The sequence below is a fragment of the Antechinus flavipes genome, chromosome 1 (genome assembly GCF_016432865.1).
Source record: "Antechinus flavipes isolate AdamAnt ecotype Samford, QLD, Australia chromosome 1, AdamAnt_v2, whole genome shotgun sequence".
Taxonomy (NCBI): Eukaryota; Metazoa; Chordata; class Mammalia; order Dasyuromorphia; family Dasyuridae; genus Antechinus; species Antechinus flavipes.
The window spans coordinates 166209312-166228719 of record NC_067398.1 but is presented as its reverse complement, the minus strand read 5'-3'; the positions used below and the strand labels follow the sequence as shown (position 1 = coordinate 166228719).

The following is a 19408-nucleotide window of genomic DNA, read 5'->3' as shown; positions in this document are numbered from 1 at the left end:
TTGCCTAAGCTCTTCTTACTCACCCTGAACATTAAATGAAGGCTCTCCTAAAGTACTATGACTCCACTAGAGCCAAAGGTACCTGACTCCTCTCCATCACACAAAAATATCATCTTCTTCCCACCTACTTTTCATCTGCCTTCTGTGCTTCACTCGATTAAAAGCGAAACACATTCTCAGGAGTTCAGCTGCTGAGACTAAAGGTGTAATCTAGGAACAAACTAAACAAGAGAAGAGGAAATCTCTTCCCTTTAACTTCCCCACTCTATGTTGGGCTGCTCCTCCTTGGCACTCACCTGGTGGACTCCCATGTCCCGCAGCAGCGGTTGCAATAGCAAAAGCAGAGGCAGGGGAAACAGAGCAGTGGGTATTATCAGCTGTCTGTCCTATGAGTTTAAAAAGAAAAGAGAAAGTCAGGGTGAGATAGGTTGTCTATATTCTGGGAAGAGCACACACTTTGAAGCAGAGATTGAACATCAGCCTATATGTAATGAAGGGCTTTTTTATCTACCCCTCCTCCATTTGGGAATGGAGAATATAGACATTGTGTTTCCATGCCAGTTAAAATCTTAAAAAGTCCAAAACAAAACCTAGAAACAAGAAAAATTGTTAGAAATATTATAGCTAGACAAGGTCATTGTTTCTTCTGTATGTAAGGAAAGGCTAATAGGAAGTTCCCATTTAGACTATTTCTTTTTGTACCTGCATTGCAGTCTGGAGTCAGGAAGATATCTTCCTGAGTTCAAATGTGGTCTCAGATACTTACTAGCTGTATGGCCCTGAGCAAATCACTTAACCCTGTTTCCCTCAGTTTGTCATCTATAAAATGAGCTGAAAAAGAAAATGGCAAACCATTCCAGTATTTTTCCCAAGAAATCCCAAGTGGGCACACAAAGAGTCAGACATGGCTGAAACCACTGAATGACAATATCCCAACTATTAAAACTTACACTGGTAGGTTCTCTGTAGAACTGAAGACAGAGACTCCTGTAGAACTGATAAAATATGCTCTTAATTGAAAATAGCTATGTATTTTGCCATGAAACTAAGAAACAGCTGATTATGTGTCTAAAATTTATTCCAATAAATCTAGTTTCAAATATTTACAATTTTACATGTGTAATGTCTTTAGTTTTTCTGGCATGGCTACTGCCTTATCATAAAAAGTCACTTATTTAGAAAGCATCTGCTACTAGATGGTGGAAAAAAATGGACAAGAGGACAATTTTAAGAATCTATAATTTTGTATTATTACCAATTCAATCAAAAAACAATTAATAAGCTCATACTATAATATCTCCTCCTCTGTGCATCTTTTAAAAATAGAAACAAGCAGATGAATCACATGCTCTCTCATATACATTTCAGTCTAAGTTATAGTGTTGTATATATATTTTGTGATAAAACTTTATGATATTTCCCTTTTAAAACTGACTTTGCTAAGGAACATTTCACAAGTGATCCTAGTCATGGAAACCTGAGGGTTTTTTTTAACTACTCTATTTCTTCTTAGTTACAGTTGGGAAACAAAAATATAATGAAGGGAGGCAAGCCACTGGTTACTATTTTCAAGTATACTGATACCTGGAGGCAGCCAGATGGTACAGTAGATAGATTGCCAGGCCTATTTTCAGGAAGACCCATTTTCCTGAGTTTAAATCTGGCTTTAGATGCGTACTAGCTGTGACCCTAGACAAGTCACTTAATCCTGTTTATCTCACTTTTCTCATTTATAAAATGAGAAGGAAATAGTGAACAACTGTAATGTCTTTGCCAAGAAACCTTCAAATGGGGACACAAAGAGTCAGACACTACTGAAAAACAACTCAACAACAATACTGATGCCTACAATTGGTCTCAGACAATTTATAAACAAGATTTTCTCAGTAATGTGAGGTACTGTTTCTGCTTTTTTAACTGGAATACATTTAAATATGGTATATTTAAAATCCAGGTTCACATCATTAAATCTGAATCAGGACTGCTCCTGGTAAGAATAAAGTAAAGAGATTTGCTAGGATTAAAGATTAATCAGAGGCCTCCAAACCAGTTCCCTACCAAGGTATCTGTGAAACTAAAGATTTTGAAGTTCACAAGGTCCTCAATGGGCCAATCTATAGCCACCATAGTGACCCAAACCCACCCAAGGTGATCTATACTTGACCATGAATCTGAGGCCCACAACTGCAAAGCAATAGTCCATGAATGTAATCCCTTTAGTTTTGCTCTAATCTGGGATCTAGATTATTAAAAGGAACATTAGTGGTCATCTAACTCAATCCTTTTATTTTACAGAGGATACTAAAATCAAGAAAGTTTTTGAGGCTTATATAAGTTCACATAAATATTAAAGGTTCCCTGACTCCAAATCCAGTAGTCTTTCTACTTTTTTCAGTGAGAGCTTTTTTGGCCTCAAAGTCACAATTTGAAAATCCTCCACTTTCCTAATTGTATTTCACTTGCCAACATCTGCTGTACAACAAATTCATTTGAAGTATAAGAATGTCATAAAAGTGTTGGTGTTTTTTTTTTAAGTTACTTGGGGTGTATTTGGTTTTACACTTGAATTATTTTCTCTTCTTATTTTATATAATTGGTTTGAGAAAAAATTCAAAAACAAATAATATTTTTAAGTATTTGGGCAATGGAAAAATAATGAAAGGATTTTTGCCTTTTACTCTGATAATTTCACTTCAATTACAACATTTTTCATCATGACCATACACAGATTATTTTATTAAATGGTATTTCTAAATTTTCAGTTCTATATAGGTGATTGTGGCCATCACTAATATATTCTATGCCAAAGTTTCTTCTTTTTTTCTGGAGCTTATTATTATACTTATTTAGTGAGGCAACTAGGGTTTTGTGACTTGCCCAGGATCACACAGATACTAAGTATTAAATGTCTAAGACCAGATTTGAACTCAGGTCCTCCTAAATCCAGCCAAGTGCTCTATCCACTGTGTCATCTAGCTGCCCCTATGTCAAAATTTCTTAAACTGTAGATAACGACCCCCATATGAGAGTCACATAATTGAATGTGGGAGGTCACGAAATTATGATTTATTAGCAGTAAATGTTTGATTGGCTGTTTTATATACTTATACACCCAGAGTCATGTAAAAATTTCTTGAGGGAAAAGGGGTCACAAGTGGAAAAAATTTAAGAATCCCTGGTCTATGCCATAGAAGATCTATGAATAGAACCAAGTTGAGTGTCATTTTTTTAAACTGTTGGTCCAGGGATTTGAAGATACAGAGAAAGGAGGCAAAAAATTTTGCATTTTTACATTTTAAAAACTGTCAATAGGGCCTTACCTCCAGATGGACGGTATCGTAAATGTCTAGGAGTCGAAGGTGATCGGCATGGTGAAAGTTCAGCTATGTCCACGGCTGGAGTACTTTCAGATACTGTTCGATCCCCAGATACTGTTTCTAGAACTGCTGCTTTAAAATAGCATAAATTTTAATATGCAGGCAAGGTTTCCATGTTTTTCCTGACAACAGCATGCATTGCATTAGAAAAAGCCCATTATACTATATTAGCACCACATATTAATTAATCTACAGTTTCACAGTGCTTTGACATAAGTCAAATCACTTCTCCCTGAAGAGATTTTATTTTTGGGGGGAAGGGGAGAGAGAAAGTAAATGCTACTAAAGCTAAACAACTTTTATTACTCAGACCTAAGATTCAGATTCAGAACTTACTGGCACTCATTTATGTAGTTCATTCTATCTCATTATATGGTCATGGTTTCAAGATATCAAGAATAGCCACCTCTTAATTATTCAGGAAAATGGAATAAAATCATGTCAATGAATTATAGCAATATAGAGTAATAAATGAGACTGCCAGACCATGAGGTATCTCTGCTTAGACCTCAGGGACTCAGGACAGCCATAGGATCTCTTTAGATCAGGAAGGCAGCCTACATTTGTGGGAATCTTTTAGGTATGAACATTAAGGTCCACAAGCCTCTCCCCTTTGGAAGCCTGCCACCCCCAGTGTTTTCCAGTACCCTAAACCTTTTTTTAAAAATGTATGTTATCAGAAAAGAAGGGGCAGGAGGTAGGAGGAAGGAAGAAATATTCTAGAACAGAAGTATGATTAACCTGAAAAATGAGATGTTTTTCTGTCTGAACTTTCAATCCCACTATAGCCATGGTCCCATGTGATGAAATGTATTGCTTCCTTCTCAGAATAATGCTTTTAGATGCATAAAATAAAATAAACAGAATTATCTAAGAAACTAATTATACTATAATGCAATTATATATTTTTAAAAATTATACTACACATTAAGGTAGTTTATTATGATTTGGGGTCACAGGTCATTAGGGAGCACTGAAGGAGTCTGAACAAGGCTTACAGAGAAATTTGGGACAATTCAGTTTTTCTTACAAGGGGAGTTAACAGCACAAGGAAAAGATGATAGTTTTGATGGTCCATTATGCTCTCTACACCTAGACCTCTAGCTTAATCAGGCAAAACTGAAACTTCATTCGTATCATTTCAACTTAGTTCTTTTTCCTGAGCAACAAGGAGTTTAAGCAATTTCAAACCACTAGATTTCTTTTTTTTTTATTCAGATCTTACAAAGACTTACTAGTAAAAAAACTTAGTGAACATTTTTCAGCAGTATGTCAGCAAAACCGTTTAAAATCAACCTATTCCTCTGGCAGAGACCATGGATGGCCCAGACATTCCAATCCTAAGATTCACATTCAACAAGCTTTCCATGAGCCTTCAAAACTTCATGTAAACCATTTCTACACTTTCAGGAAATAAAGCCGCATTTTCCCTCTTGTTAGATACAAAAGTTCTGGGAGGAGAAATTTTTAGACTCCTTGACTTGAATGACATAATTACAACAAAATTGGCAAATATGCAAGATGCAGCTAGGGAACAACCCCAAAATAAATGCTTAGCTGTCAGATTTATTATTTTCTAAATAGTGCCTTCAAATTCTGTAATGCAAGGCATCTGCTATGAAAAGAATGAAGAAAATACTAAATCTATGTTTTTAATTTGATTCATACCATTCATCCATTTGAAGAGAGAGAGAAAATCATTAATCAGCAATTGCATCAAAACAAAAAACTTTCTAATGAGTCAGAACTGGACTCTATTGAAATAGGCTCTAAAATGAAAGGAAAACCACTGTAAGAACATAACAGAAAAAATTTCATCTCTGGAATAGTAAAGAAAAAGACATTTCCATGAGGCTTGTCTACTCTGATCAAGTTCCATGTGAAAGTAGCTCTGCCTAGAGAAGCATGTGTTACCTCATACTCCACAAACATTGGGAAGAATCCAAGACTTCTTCACACAGGCTCTCCCTGTGGTCCTTGGTCCCAAAATATCCATTGCTGGAGAATTCTGGAGGTGGTATATGAACCACAAGGAAGGACTATGCAAACAAATAGCCTTCCTAGGTGCTCTGCTATCAGTTATTTAACTGAGATTCTAGAGAATAGTGGGACAAATATGTGCAAAACATTAGAAGTATTCTCCTTCAGGCCATGAGCAGGACTTACTCTAATAAACATTAAAAGAGATTAGCAATTCAATTTTTACAAAAAAAAAGGAGTAATGGAGCACAGAATAGAGGTCTAAATACAGACACAGGTAATAAGCCTTGAAGAAATGTAATATTCTCTATTTCTTTCTATTCCTTTTTTTGGGGGGAGGGGGAGCGGTTATCTAGGGAACTGTTCCATTGGCCTTTAAAGAAGAGATAGATGATAATGGTATTTAAGAGTACTGAGTTGCAAAAGAACAAGATAGAAGTGACTAAATGGGGTAGCAGTATTAATATAGATGCAGTTCATACAAATATGAAGAAGAGAGACATGGATCAAATTAATGTTGCCTGATGGAATTTTGAAAAGCATTTTCAAAAGTGTTTTAATCTATATTTTAGGGAAGTTTCTGCATTTCAAAGAATACTTCCATTCACTTCTAGATGCCAGGACTGAAAATATTTGTGAGGATGACATGCTTTTAGTGGGAAAATTGGACAGAAGACTATTTTAGCTAGCATTTTTCTAATAGCAGTGAATTAAGATAGTTTTGTCAGAAAAAACTGAAAGCCAGAAGTTATCATCTTATCTTTCCCCAGATCCTGGGCTTGCTGTCTAGTCTCTGCATTCGTTCTAAAACTAGCTACCCATGGGGTCTTGTACTTTCATCTAATCTAGCCAGTATCTTCTTTAAGAATATTCAGTGGTTTAGTTGTTCCCAACTTTTTGTAATCTGTTCTGGTGTTTTCTTGGCAAAGATGCTAGAGTGGTTTGCCCTTTCCTTCTCTAACTCATTTTACAGATGAGGAAACTGAGGCAATTGGGGTTAAGTGAATTGCCCAGAGTTATATAGCTAATAAATATCTGAGGCCAGATGAACTCAGAAGATGAGTCTTCCTGACTCCTTCTGGTGCTCTAGTACACTATGGCACTATCTAGGTGCCCCTTAAGAATAAAAGTATTTTGAGGGAAAGGACAGTTTTGTTTATTTGTATTTATTTTTCCAGCATTTAGTACAATGCCTAGCATATACTAAGCAGTTATTAAGTGGTTTTCATTCATTTATATGGCAGTATAGGAAATCTTTGGCCACAATACGTTTTCTTAAATGTGAAGCAGGTGTTATGCAAGTCAAATGTTTCTGGTACTTCTTCAAAGGAAAAACAGGAAATGTATATACTCTTGTCGTGGAATAGCTCATCAGTTATGTTAAGTATCAGCAAGATGTGAGCACAGGAGGGTGCTATGTAAACCAGAAGTCCAATTCAGAGAAAGAAGTTCTTAACTGCTATTGCGAAGGTTTCTACAAAAGTCTAGTTTAGGAGACTCAAGTTAGAAGCGTCCTTGGCTTCAGATTTAAATGGGGCATACAAAAAATGCAATGTGGCTTACTTGCTCTAAATAATTCTCAAATTCTAAAACAGTCACAGACAATTTACTTGTCAAATCGAAACTGAAATATTTTAGCAAGATGCAATGGGTCATAAAGATTTTCATCTTTCTTGCCCTGTTAAACACTAATCTTTCTGCACTTCCCCACCTCTCTATTTCCCTTTCTTGGATCCTGATGTTCCAAATTCTATATGCTGACAAGTTGATAGTAATAGTTTTTTTCTCACATATTTTTTAGAAAGTAAAGATTTTATTCATCTTAAAAAGACAACAAAATATGCCAGAAATGAAGTCAAAGAGACTAAATACTTAGTCTACTCAGAAGCTTCTTATCTAGATATAATGAATACTTCTTTTGCAGAATAGACTTGAAGCCACTGGACAATATCACAAAAATTAAAATTGACTGCAGTATGACTGGAAGTGAATGAAATTGAGTCATTTCTGAATTTGTGTTTTGGTTGACAAAATAAGGTAAAGATCAAAATCTATACCAAAGTGGAGAAAAAAGTAAAGACAAAAAGAAGATACTACAGGATAATTTACAAGAAAACACATATAAAAATCCTACAAATGAGACGGCATGTATGGGCTACTGCTACTTGATTCGTTGGAAGGCATAATCACCTCATTAGATCAGAATTGTATAAGAAGCAAGGCACCTAGGGAAGTAGATGATAACTAAAAGATGTAGGTTATAATCTGTCTGCCAAAAACAAAACAAAATAATACAACTTTTGCTTATGGACAATAGCCATTCTTTATAACAGAGCTGCCATTATTTTCAAGCCCTAGAACTTCATTGCATATCTGAGATAAACAAAGAATTACAATTAAATCCACTTAATTTATCTTAGGTCCTTTATAAATTATTGTTACTGTTTTAAAATCAATTGCCATTTTAAAATCATGAGCCATCTCAATACTTAGCACTTACAAAACATGCATTCAATTTGATACAAGGGAAAAAAAAAATAATGTCAGTAGCCTTCTCTTTTGCAAATCAGTGGAAGTCCTCTAGGTTTCTACATTCTTTACTCCTTCACCTTCACCTTCTTTCATTCCAGGCTGTGAGGGATCAACATTGTAAAGACCTAATAAGTGTTCTTCCTACTAATTATGTCTCCTTTTAGATTTGGCATAAAAATGACTGAGGTATCACTTAAAGGTATTCCTATCTAGAAATTTACCCGGGTCTCTTTTAGTCTACACTAATGGTGTCAAACTCAGAAACAGGAGAATTGAGGGGGAACTAACCCATACATAAGTATTCCTGTGGGTAGTATGTTGACTTAAGAAACCACATGTGAACATTATTTACATTTTATTATATTTTATTTTCCCAGGTACATTTTAATCTGGTTCTCACACTACTTGGGAATGTTATGGAGCAAAGTGGTCTACCAGCTGCATATCTGACCCCTAGACCTATTTCAGATCTTGTCCCAGTTCCTGATATCTAGTCTAGAACTGATTTCTGCTAACTCAAGAAGTCATAATTTCCTCTGATTCATGACTACAGCCCGGAAACCTTGATGACCCACCACTGAAGAGCTTGGGTGACCCATCATGAAACAGCTCCATGATACATGTTACAAAACTGGACAGTTCTAAAGGAAAGACTAAAAATGGTTTCATATGCAATTCAGCAAAATGAAACAGGAAAGAGATAATTAGTACTAAACTACTTAAATGATCATTCTAAAACAAGAAGCAAGGAGGAAGAATAAATACAGTGGCTAAATTGTTGTGATAATTTTGGTTTGGGTTTTTGTTATTATTGTTCTTTTGTTTTTCGATTTAAAAAAATGAGTTGATGATATGGCTATGTCAAATTAAAATGTAGCCCCTGGAAGTGAAGACATAATGAAGAGGATGAAAGATCTCTTGTGTGGGAAATGATAATAATCTAATATTTCTACTTAGAAAAAATCAGAAGATTAAACGAGTGGGAATTCTGTTTGGAACACTAATCTGAAGTTCTTGATAATGTTGACTAAGGACAATGCAATTCTCATAGAAAACCAAGATAAACCTCTTTAAATGAAGACATCATTCTTCACCAGTCAAAGAAAATGCTGGCTGCAAGGGGTGGGATCTAGGATATAATACATAAATTTAGCATCTTCAGCCAAGAAGCTGGTAAGCTCTGGGAAAAGGATTGAAGATGTCTGGCATTCCTCAAATATCCCCAAATTAAATAGCATAAGCTGCTGAGGTCATTGTCTTGTTATCACCCCTCCTCTTGACCTTAATAAGTTTAAGAGTTGGAAAGAACTTCCCATTCTATTTGGTTATCCAATACTAAAGGAGAACTTTAAGATAATCTATAGCTTGTCTTAGTCTTGCCCTCCTACCAACAAAATTCCTTAAGCCCTTATGATGATGATGGGTTTCTGCAGGCATTTGTCAAGTCATGATCCAGCCCCTCATCCCCAGAAAAGAGTTCATCATCACATAGCTCAGGCTTATTGTTCATTAATGGATTTTTAATTAGCCTCCCCCACTCCTCCTCCTGAATTGCTAACTTGTCATTTTAAAGGATTTTATGTTAAACAATATGTTACTTTTGACAATGACAACTGCTTTAGTTAAAACTCCATTAAGCACCTCAATGGGGAGTTTATTTAAATTATCTGAACTATAAAGTGTAGGACTTGAGTGGTGGCATGAAGGGGGGCAAAAAGAGGAATGAGCTTTTATTAGAATGCAATCACTTTCAATCTGGATACTTCATTTAATTTCTTATCCAATTTTAATCATTTATCTATTATAGTAAAAAATGTAGTTTGTGATAGTCTATAAACACAGAAATTTAGAGCTAGAGAGGACAAGAAAGATCATCTCATCAATTTGCTCATTTTTCAGATGAGAAAACAGAGACCCAGAGAGATTTTCCCAATATCATATAGTTAGTTTTTTCATAAAGACAAACAACAAAGAATGTGTTACAGAGGGGAAAAATTCAGGCAAAAATTTAAGAATTTTCCTCCCTGTATCTCTAAATTTATATATTTCACCATTGGGCTTTAAGCTCTCCCCCAAAGCAAATTCAGAATTTAAGAAGGGCTAGTCTTAAGAGTTTAGATCCTAAAAATAGTACCTGATGTTATAAGATGGAAAGAGAAGAGAAGCTATCAAAAAAGAAAAATATGACAAGGTCTACAGCCTCTTCCTTAGCCCATTCAAATTACATCATTCAAAAAATATCTTTTTAAAGAAAAAATCCACTAACTTAAATCCATTTTTATTAGAAAGGGTATGGGGAGAGTTGACCCTATTTACATCTTACTCCCCTCCCATGAAGATCAAATGAGGACTTCAGGATTCTTTTTTCCTATATAGCCATTGTATTCCTTCTGTGCAGAAGTAGGAAAACTATGGAGGATGGGCATAGGGTTCCAAAAGGGAAGGAGAATAATTGACTAGTGCTGTTCAGGACATGTGGCAGCTGAGTAATACCTCTTCGAATATTTCGTCTTAGCTTGTTACACAGATCCATGCGGGGGTTATCTAAATTCTCTTCTAGAGATCCAGGGCTTTGTTCTGGAGAAGGGCCTCTGCTAAGATCCAATGGTACTTTACCAGTGTGGGGTGGTGGGGATGTAGCAGGGCTATAAGTTGAAGTTGGACTGCTGGTTGTGGAAGAAGCAGATAGGTCGAGAGCTCCAATTTTTGAGTTCAGGGGGGATGTCAACGACAGCTTTCTGGCTCTGACAGGGGAAGAAGTTCTGGACACAGCCAATGGGGGTGGAGAAGAAAATTTTCGACAAAGATGTGGTGACTTCCCATCTGCCAGATGTTCATTCCGATTGTTCTGACTGGTAGCAAAAAACAATTCCAAAGACCTGAAAGTCAAAGCAAGTTGTAACCAAGTTAAAAATGGATTTCCTGAATGTTACTCAAGCATTCACTCTCCAAATGAAAGCTATGATACAAAATTACTACACTTATATTTCATAGTTTTCAAATCCCATCCAAGAACTATCCATTTCCCAAAAAACCTTCATGAAAACTCTGCAGATTTTATCCAATCAAATGCCCAGAAATATTAATAAGTTATAAGAATAGCTTATATTTACATACCACTTTATATAGCATTTATATAATGCTAGGGAACTTTCTAAGCACTTTACAAATAATTCATTTCATCTTCATAATAACTCTGGGAGGCAGGTACTACTATTCTCCCTATTTTACAGATAAGGAAACTGAGGCAGGGATTTAGTGACTTGTCCAAGGTTACATAGCTAGTGTCCAAGGCCAGATCTGATATCAGATGTTCCAACTTCAGACCTAGTGGTCTATCCACTGTACCTCCTAGCTGCCTTTATGAGACAAACAGACATAAATAAAGTATTTAACTCCCAAACACATGGAACGAATAGGCAACCTTGAGACCTCAGACCTCTGGAGTAGGAACTCTGAGCAATCTCTATTAAGCAATATCTATTAAGCCCCCATCCTTCCACTTTCTCTTGTGGCTTGAAAGATAATCACAACATAAAACTCTTAAGTGTACCTGACAGGGATGGATGTGAAAGGTCTCTTGTATATGTCTGACAGCTTCTCCAGGACAACGGCTGCTGTGGTGAAGATACGGTAAGTATGCAGAAAAGTGTTGAGAAAGTCAATACTGAGAAAACGCAAGTCTGTCAACCTCTCCAGAAGTCTCTCCACACTGGCATAGCGAATCTGGGGCACTTTGCAGGAGTTTAACGTTTTGCTAAAGCAGATATCTTTATCATCCCTGTGAAGACGGGCATCAGACCTATACAATCAATCAGGAAGAATGCATCAACAAAACCACACTCAGGAAGACAGTCTAATTCTCTGGGGAAAGACCTTAATTTAGGGTTTGTTTGTTTTTCACCATGATCCCAATAAGTTTTATTTTTTTAACTGAGATATAAAACAGCCAAATATATATGCAAACACACACACACACACACACACACACACACACACACACACAAAATGCTCTAAGCTTTTAAAAAACTTCAAGACTTTTCGAACACCTTATGTATACAAAAATACATGATATAGGAAGAAAAAAATCAATTTAAATTATTTTAGCTTAGGAAAGTCAGAATTTCAATTTTAGGGAGGAAAAACTACCTATTAGTCTTAATCCCTTCTCTCTGTAATTAACCTATATTTCATGAAGAAAATCAAGCTAAAATACTAGATCTCTAAAGAAAGGAAGGTTGTAGATAGCGTGTGTCACAGAACCAGCTGGCAGGTACTAAAGATTTTATATTGTGCGATTTCTAGGATCTGAGATCTGGTAACTTCACAGATCATCTAGTTCAATCTCTTCATTTTATAATAATTGACATTTATTTCAGGGTATCCCCAAATCTCAGCACAGCTTTAAGCTTTTAATAGCTTAATTGCACTTAAACTGTTTTCATAGCTTAAAACTATATTAAAAACATCAGGAAACCTGAACCCCACACTGAGACTTTTGGATTACCCCATATATAGGGTTCCTACAGATTTACAAAATGATTTAGATACATTATCTTATATGAGTCTCTCAAAACCCTATGAGGTAAATGCTACAGGTATCATCATCACTATCACCACTATCATCATCATCATTATCATCTCAATTTTAGAGATAAGGAAATTAAGATCAAGTCACACTTGACCTAATGCACCCAACAAGTTCATTATCAGAAGAAGGATATGACTCTAACTCTTTCCTCTCAATGGGAAGAATTCTTATAAGATGGAGTAAGTAAAGTTTAGGTAAAGTGATTTAGCCAATCCATTTGAAATAGAATTGTGCTGAAATATTAATTGAAAATATAAACAATTTTTAAAGTTCCATATATAATACAGTTAAACATTCTTAAGGTTATACATAACAAATCTGCAGTTTCATCGGTAATCATCTTTTTTATTATGCTATGTTATGGAAATATTTGTTTTATTCCATGATAAAAATATTTTATTTTTAAAATAAATAAGTGCAGGAAAAAGAAGCCAGAAGAGTTAACTTTCTCAAAAGGAACATTTAGCAATTTATTTTTAATTCTGTTAATTTTCTCACATCATTACTAATGAAAATACAGAATTTAAAAAATTTAAGTTTCTTTGTAATTAGTTTCATATTAATTAGGAGTATGTCATTTTCAAAGTCATTATTGTCACATCAGCTAATAATTTGCACCACATCTTTCTGTCCACCACATCTTTCAACAGGATATTTCTCCCCTGGCATAACCCACTCCTCTATCTGGGAAACAGTGTCAGTACTTTCCAATGCAGCATCACTCAGGGAAAAAAAAAAAAAAAACCAGGCCGTCAACAGATGCAATACCAAAATTAGACTTGACATGAAATTTAGTCTATACCAAAAAAAATTTAAATTTTGAGAGCAACACTACAGGATACCACTTTAAAGGACACTGTCACCTACTAAATGTGAATGCTTCTTTCCCCATATCATATTTTGTCCCCTAAACATCATTCTGAGATCTTTGTCTTTTAACTGAAATTAGATTTTTTGAAATACCAGAATGGCACATTATATCAGGCAAGATCAAATAAAAATGTGACTAATTACAACATTGTCCTTCAAAATCCTGATTGCATTTTCATTATAAATGAAGCAAAGCTAGTCAATATTATAAAATTATTTAATTTCATATTCTCAAACTAAACAGCAGCTCAAAGTTCACCTCTTTGAGGTGAAAAAAAATGGGTTCTAGGAGGTTAGAATGTAGATAGAGGAAAATCCAAGGGGGAAATTAGAAATTTCTAGAATTTTATTCTGATAGGTCTATATTTATAGATATCTATATAGCTCTATAATGTGATAGATGTAAGTTGAGATAGAAAGAATGAGTTACTGTGAGAGTAAGAATCTTGTCTATTATCTCATTCTATTCAATGAAAACTAAAAATTTAATAGATCATCAAAATGCCATGATGCTCTTATGTCAAAGAAGGGAAACACTCAGACAAGCTGAATTTTTTCAGTGTTTAGGTTGTAATTCAGCTAATCAGTCAGTCAATCAGTTGGTTAATTAGCATTTGGAATGTGCCAGGTCGCGTTCTGAGAGACACAGCTTTTGACTATTTTAGTACAAAGTGAAGATTTGTTAGTATCAATGAACAAGAATAAAAGTCATACTTGTAGCATTCCCAACTTTTAAAGTGTTAAAATATGTGAGAGGCATAATCATCTGAGTTATGAAGACTTGGGTTCATAGTTTACCCCTGACAACTTTTCAGTGCCCCCAGGCATTTCTCTGTAATTATAAATTGAAGAAAATTGCTAATCTGCCTTAATAGAGGGAATTTGTTCATGCAGAAGTTCTCTGTATCAAGAAAATCATAGCTCTAGTCACTATCGCTATTGAGAATTCAACAACCAGAAAGGCCAACTAAGTATATTTTTCATGCATAGGAGGAATTTCCTTGCCTGGAGTTCTTTACACCAATAAAATTTCAAGTCTAGCACTACCTATCTCTTATCGCCCATACTTACAAGTAAAAACTATCTTAATTATGAAGTATGACATCTCATGCCTTTCTAACCATTGAGAAAATATTTTAACCCAAAAATATAAATATGGTTGAAATATAATAGTATAGCAAACTATGACTTTTTACTTTTAATTTTATAGTCCATATTGATTTTTAAATTGAGCCTTTTTGCATTTTTTTAGCCAAACTAGTAAAAGCCTAGAAAATAATGCTGAAGAAATCTACAATTGTAAATACTGCAATCAGCTGGTTGCTAATCAGAATTTTTTTAAGATTAAAATCAAAACATTTCAATACTACCAATTAGGTGCTCATCTATAATTAAAGTAACAGATTTTTTTTTCCTAGTGCTTGTATACTTGCATATATACTTTGTTTTTATTTGGCATGGTGCTTATTAAATATTAAGACTTTTACCACTGCAATGGTATTTAACTGGAGTTAATTCTTGCAAATGTAGAAAAACAAGAAGCCTCAGAGGAAATCCTATATTCATCATTTTTAGCTAAATGAAAATATATATGGCTTCTCCAGTGTCCAAAAAAATCTCTCTTTGAAGGGAAAATGGAAAGGGGGGAGAAAGCAATTGAAAAGGAAAAATATCTTTCAAATAGCTTTTACTGCTTGGACACAATCAATTAATTGTATCAGATCCATCAATCAATCAAACATTTAAGGGCTTACTATGTGCAAAACACTGTAGTAAGCACTTTTATTCCATAAACTATAGGAGAAAAGAAGACAAGATCTTATGATCATATGGATTTTCTGAAAGTGGAACACCATTGATCATACAATGACCTTATTAGTTCATGGCCCCTGAGGTTGCTTCTAATTGTAGAGCTATTAATCTTATATAGCTACTAAAATACTTCAAAATTAACTTTTGAAGATGGAAAAGAAATCAATGGCAAGCAGTGGCAAAACTTTAATCAGAAAAGCAAGGAATCTTGTATAATCACTTTAAATTTCAGATTTTGCTTTGTTGTAGTATATCTGAAACCAAATCAAGAATGGAGGTGAAGTGGTGGAAACTGGGAGAACGGCCCTAACTAACCATAATAGGCTGAAAAACACTAAACAAATAGTACTCTTAGTACTATGCATATATGTGAGTAGAGGAAAATGGGCTTAGTCATTTAAGTCATTCTTTCTTCAAAACTGATTCAAATTGATTAGAATTAGAATAATTTGCATCTCTTAAGATAAACCTATAGCTTTATCAAAATTGAAGGAAAATTCAAGTGGACAAAACAAAAAGTGGTCAGTAGTATCTTTGCAGAAACTTTCTAATAAATGCTTATGATAAGACAAAGGTTTATCAGAGTTTTCCCATGAGTTAGGGGAAGATCAGAGTTAGGTCCATGTCTTTTCATCCTTCTTTACTTGAGTTAGGCCCACTTTCTTCCTCTCCTGCCAACAGGGATTAGTTTTCCCTAAAAGGAAACAAAGCAGGTCCCCAGCAGCTGACTGATCTGTTTCTCTGGTATAGCTTCCTGTTCTGCTCATAAAAAGTCCCACTATGTGGAATCAGACTCTGTAAATTAATTTATAAGCAGTGTGTGAATCACCACATACTATCCTGCTGAGTAGACATGCTTTCATGTGAAGACAAAGGATGACTGTATCCAAAAAAGCTAAATATCACTGTGTTCTTACTGTATAAGTGTTAAGGGAAAATAAGCCTCCTTTTGTTAACTGTTCAGTGATTTGTGATGGTTTCATCCAGTTTCAAGATGGAATCTGCTTCAAAAAAGGGTTGCAGTTGGACCTGCCTGTAGCAATGGTCATCATTCGTAAAAACTGAAACAGGGCCTGACAGTTTGACAGCCAGCTGATACAACACTCTCCTGTTGCTATTGTACTTGCCATGCTTTGTCCAACAATTTGGCCTTGGTCAAAAAAATGAGTGAGGAAATTGGCTGTACTTACTTAATCATATGTGGTACAGTCACTTTGGAATTTTCTTCAAATACTATTGTCATTAAGCCATTGCACCGAATGTTGTCAACACACTATAAAAATTGGAAAAAAAAAAAAACACAGAAATGTAAATTACAATTCATGGCAGATCTAAGACAATGAACATTTCCCATGTTTCTAGGGTCCTGGAATTTCAGGACTCAAGGGACCAAAAATATCTCTTCTATAGATGTATGATGATGAAACAGCAATGGATCTGGGTTCAATTCCAACCTGTATCATATGCCATGTGACCCTAGACTTTCTAGGTTTTAGTTTCCTCAGTTATAAAATGATAGATGAGATTGTCTCTTCCTTACAGCTCTACTGCTCTGATATTATGCCCCTTTCTGTAGTTACCAAACTGAAAAGCTAATGTAGACAGAATAATTTTGGAAGGATCCATATTTGTGATTTCACTTGAGACAGAATTCCTGGTGAAGAGACTTCCTCTACCAAAGCACATCAGCAATGTGCTACAACTTACAGTCAGAGTTTTGAGGGCCATAAGAATTTAAGTGACTTGTCTATTTTCACAAAGTTTGTTATGTTGTCCTGTCTTTTCAGTCCCAGTCTAACTCTCAGTAACTCTATATGACAAGATACTGGAATGGTTTGACATTTCCTTCTCTAGTTCATTTTATGCATGAGGAAGCTAAGGCAAAAAGGTCACACAGTTAATAAAGTGTGTGCAGATTTGAACTTAGGGAAAGGAGTCATCCTGACTCCAAGCCTAGCACAGTATTTACTGCTCCCCTTGCTTTCCTTTCACATGGTCAGCATAGGACAAAAGGAAGGGATCTGAACCCAGGTGTCTTTAATCCAGCACACTGTCATTCTATCATATAGAAAATATTGCATGCTGCCCAGATCTCTGGCTTACATTTCTTTAAGGAGGAAGGATAAAAGGACCCCAATCTCCTTACTCTCCAAAATTATTTATTGTCTCTATATATACTTCTGTGAGATTTACTCTGCAAATCTCAGTTAGGTAGCTCACCAGGCACATAGTCAAGAAAGATCTGAGTTCAAATTTAACATCAGACTCTTGCTAAGTTTATATTCCCAGGCAAATCATTTCACTCTGTCTCAGTTTCTTCATCTGTAAAATGGGGGTAATAATAGCACCTCCCTCTGAAGGAATTAAAACAGTAAATGGTAGTAAAAATTGACAAAGCCACACTGTCCATCTTGTGAGTCAATGCTAGAACTAGCTTCATTCCCTTTCTACTCAATTATGGGTCTAATCTAATTTCCATCATGAGAAAACATTATCCAATTATAAGAATTGTGAGGAAACCTTACTGTATTGTTTGTACCTAGCCCTGCATAACTGGAAATCTGGACAGCTTATTCTTGCTGCTTAAAGACCCTTAATCAAGGACTCAAGTTATGCTGACCAGAAACTCACTAGGATCCAAAGATAGATACAAGAAGTTTTCTCACAGTTGTATATCTCAAGTAACTCATCTGTCTTATTTGATGACTGGCTGTTGTAATTAATAGGTGATTGTTTTCATGTAACTTTGATTGAATATAGGAACCTGGGGACACCTTTTTTTCTGATTTCAAAGAATTGTACCTATTTGCTCTCCCCCTCCCAACTTAGAAAATTCCCAATCTTACCTCCAATTAGAAATCAGGTTACCTGATTTTGTATCTTAGTCAACTGTTTTCTTTTAATCAATTGATCCTATTTGATTAGTTGTTTTTTAAAAAGCTGTCTTCCCCTATATTTGGAGTCCAGTGCCAAAGTTAGGAAGGCCTGGAACCACTCAGGTATGCAATTAGTATGAATTATTTAATAAATACATGTGCTCAGAAACTCAAACCACCTTTGTTTCCTCAGTCACCTCATCTACACTTTTATACGACCATTGTAAAGATCAATGAGATGATCATTATTAAATATTTAGCACAATGCCTGGTACTCACTAGTACTATAAAATGTTAACTACTTTTATTGTTATTGTTATTATTATTATTTCAGCACAGTAGAGGTTAAATTCAGTAATTGCCCTTCATCCTCCTTGAATAATTTCATATTGCCACCAGATGGTTCTCCTGAGTGATTTGATCAAATTTTCTTCCTTTATGGTATCAAAATTTTAATGTTATCAGAAGCCATTTACCTTCTCCTTGCCTTTCCTTTGCTAACCAATAAGGCTGCCATCACATGTCACTCAATTTCTTTCTCCAGTTCTTCATTTCACAAGAAAATTTAACTTCAGTCTGAGAACTGCCAGGGATGGTGAGATTACAGATCAATGTAAGCTCCCCAGGAACTAAGACTAAGTTAATTAGATCACGATTCATGGTTCCACAGCTTGGAGGGAAGGAGAGGGAGAAGAAAATGCCACCTCCAGGCTTCATACAGAAGGAAAAGAGCTGAGACTTGAAATAAGTCATGAAGAAAGAGAGATCCTATGAAGCACAGAAAGTAAAGGAGCATGTTTCATGTGAAGGACAATAAGAGATCACTATATGTGGGGAACAGGGAAAAGGTCAATTTGGCTAAACCCCATAATGTAGAGAGGAGAATAATGTATAATGATACTGTAAAGATAGAGTGTGGACAGGTTATAAAGGCCTTTAACAGCAAAAACAAACAAAGAAAAATCCAACCAGATTATATTTTACTTTTAAAGCTATAGAGAGAGAATGGAATTGATTGCTTAGATCTGCATTGAAGAAAATTAAAATTATTTTTGTAAATGGGTGGAAAATGGATTAGACTGGGGAAAGATGATGTAGGAAGAATAATCCAGACATGATAATCCAGTGAAGTTGAAAATTTGAATTATGGTGGTAGCTAAGAGCAGACAGGAGAACAATGTAAGAAATGTGAGAATAGAAATGGCAAGATTGGCAACCAACTAGAAATGTGAGATGAGAAAGAATAAGGAGTCAAGAATAATAGCAAGGTTATGAATCTAGGAAACTGGTAAAAGAGAGCAATGTGGAATTATCCCCAAAGGATTTTGATCCTGCAGTGTCTCTACTAGTCTATATCCCAAAGAGATCAT

The 19408-nt window shown here is 35.2% G+C and overlaps 1 protein-coding gene across 3 annotated transcripts in view; it reads right to left on the bottom strand.

Annotated features, from left to right (window-relative positions):
* RASGRF2 (Ras protein specific guanine nucleotide releasing factor 2) overlaps nt 1-19408 on the bottom strand; it is a 305151-nt gene that overhangs the window by 122064 nt on the left and 163679 nt on the right. The window contains exons 13-17 of one of the 3 annotated variants that reach the window (XM_051992842.1): nt 16353-16435; nt 11443-11691; nt 10383-10768; nt 3321-3449; nt 297-386 (exon numbers count right to left, since the gene is read on the bottom strand). In XM_051992842.1, the coding sequence (XP_051848802.1) occupies nt 297-386; nt 3321-3449; nt 10383-10768; nt 11443-11691; nt 16353-16435 (937 nt within the window). The remainder of the gene's footprint in view (nt 1-296; nt 387-3320; nt 3450-10382; nt 10769-11442; nt 11692-16352; nt 16436-19408) is intronic. The other 2 variants (XM_051992826.1, XM_051992833.1) reach the window with 2 other exon arrangements.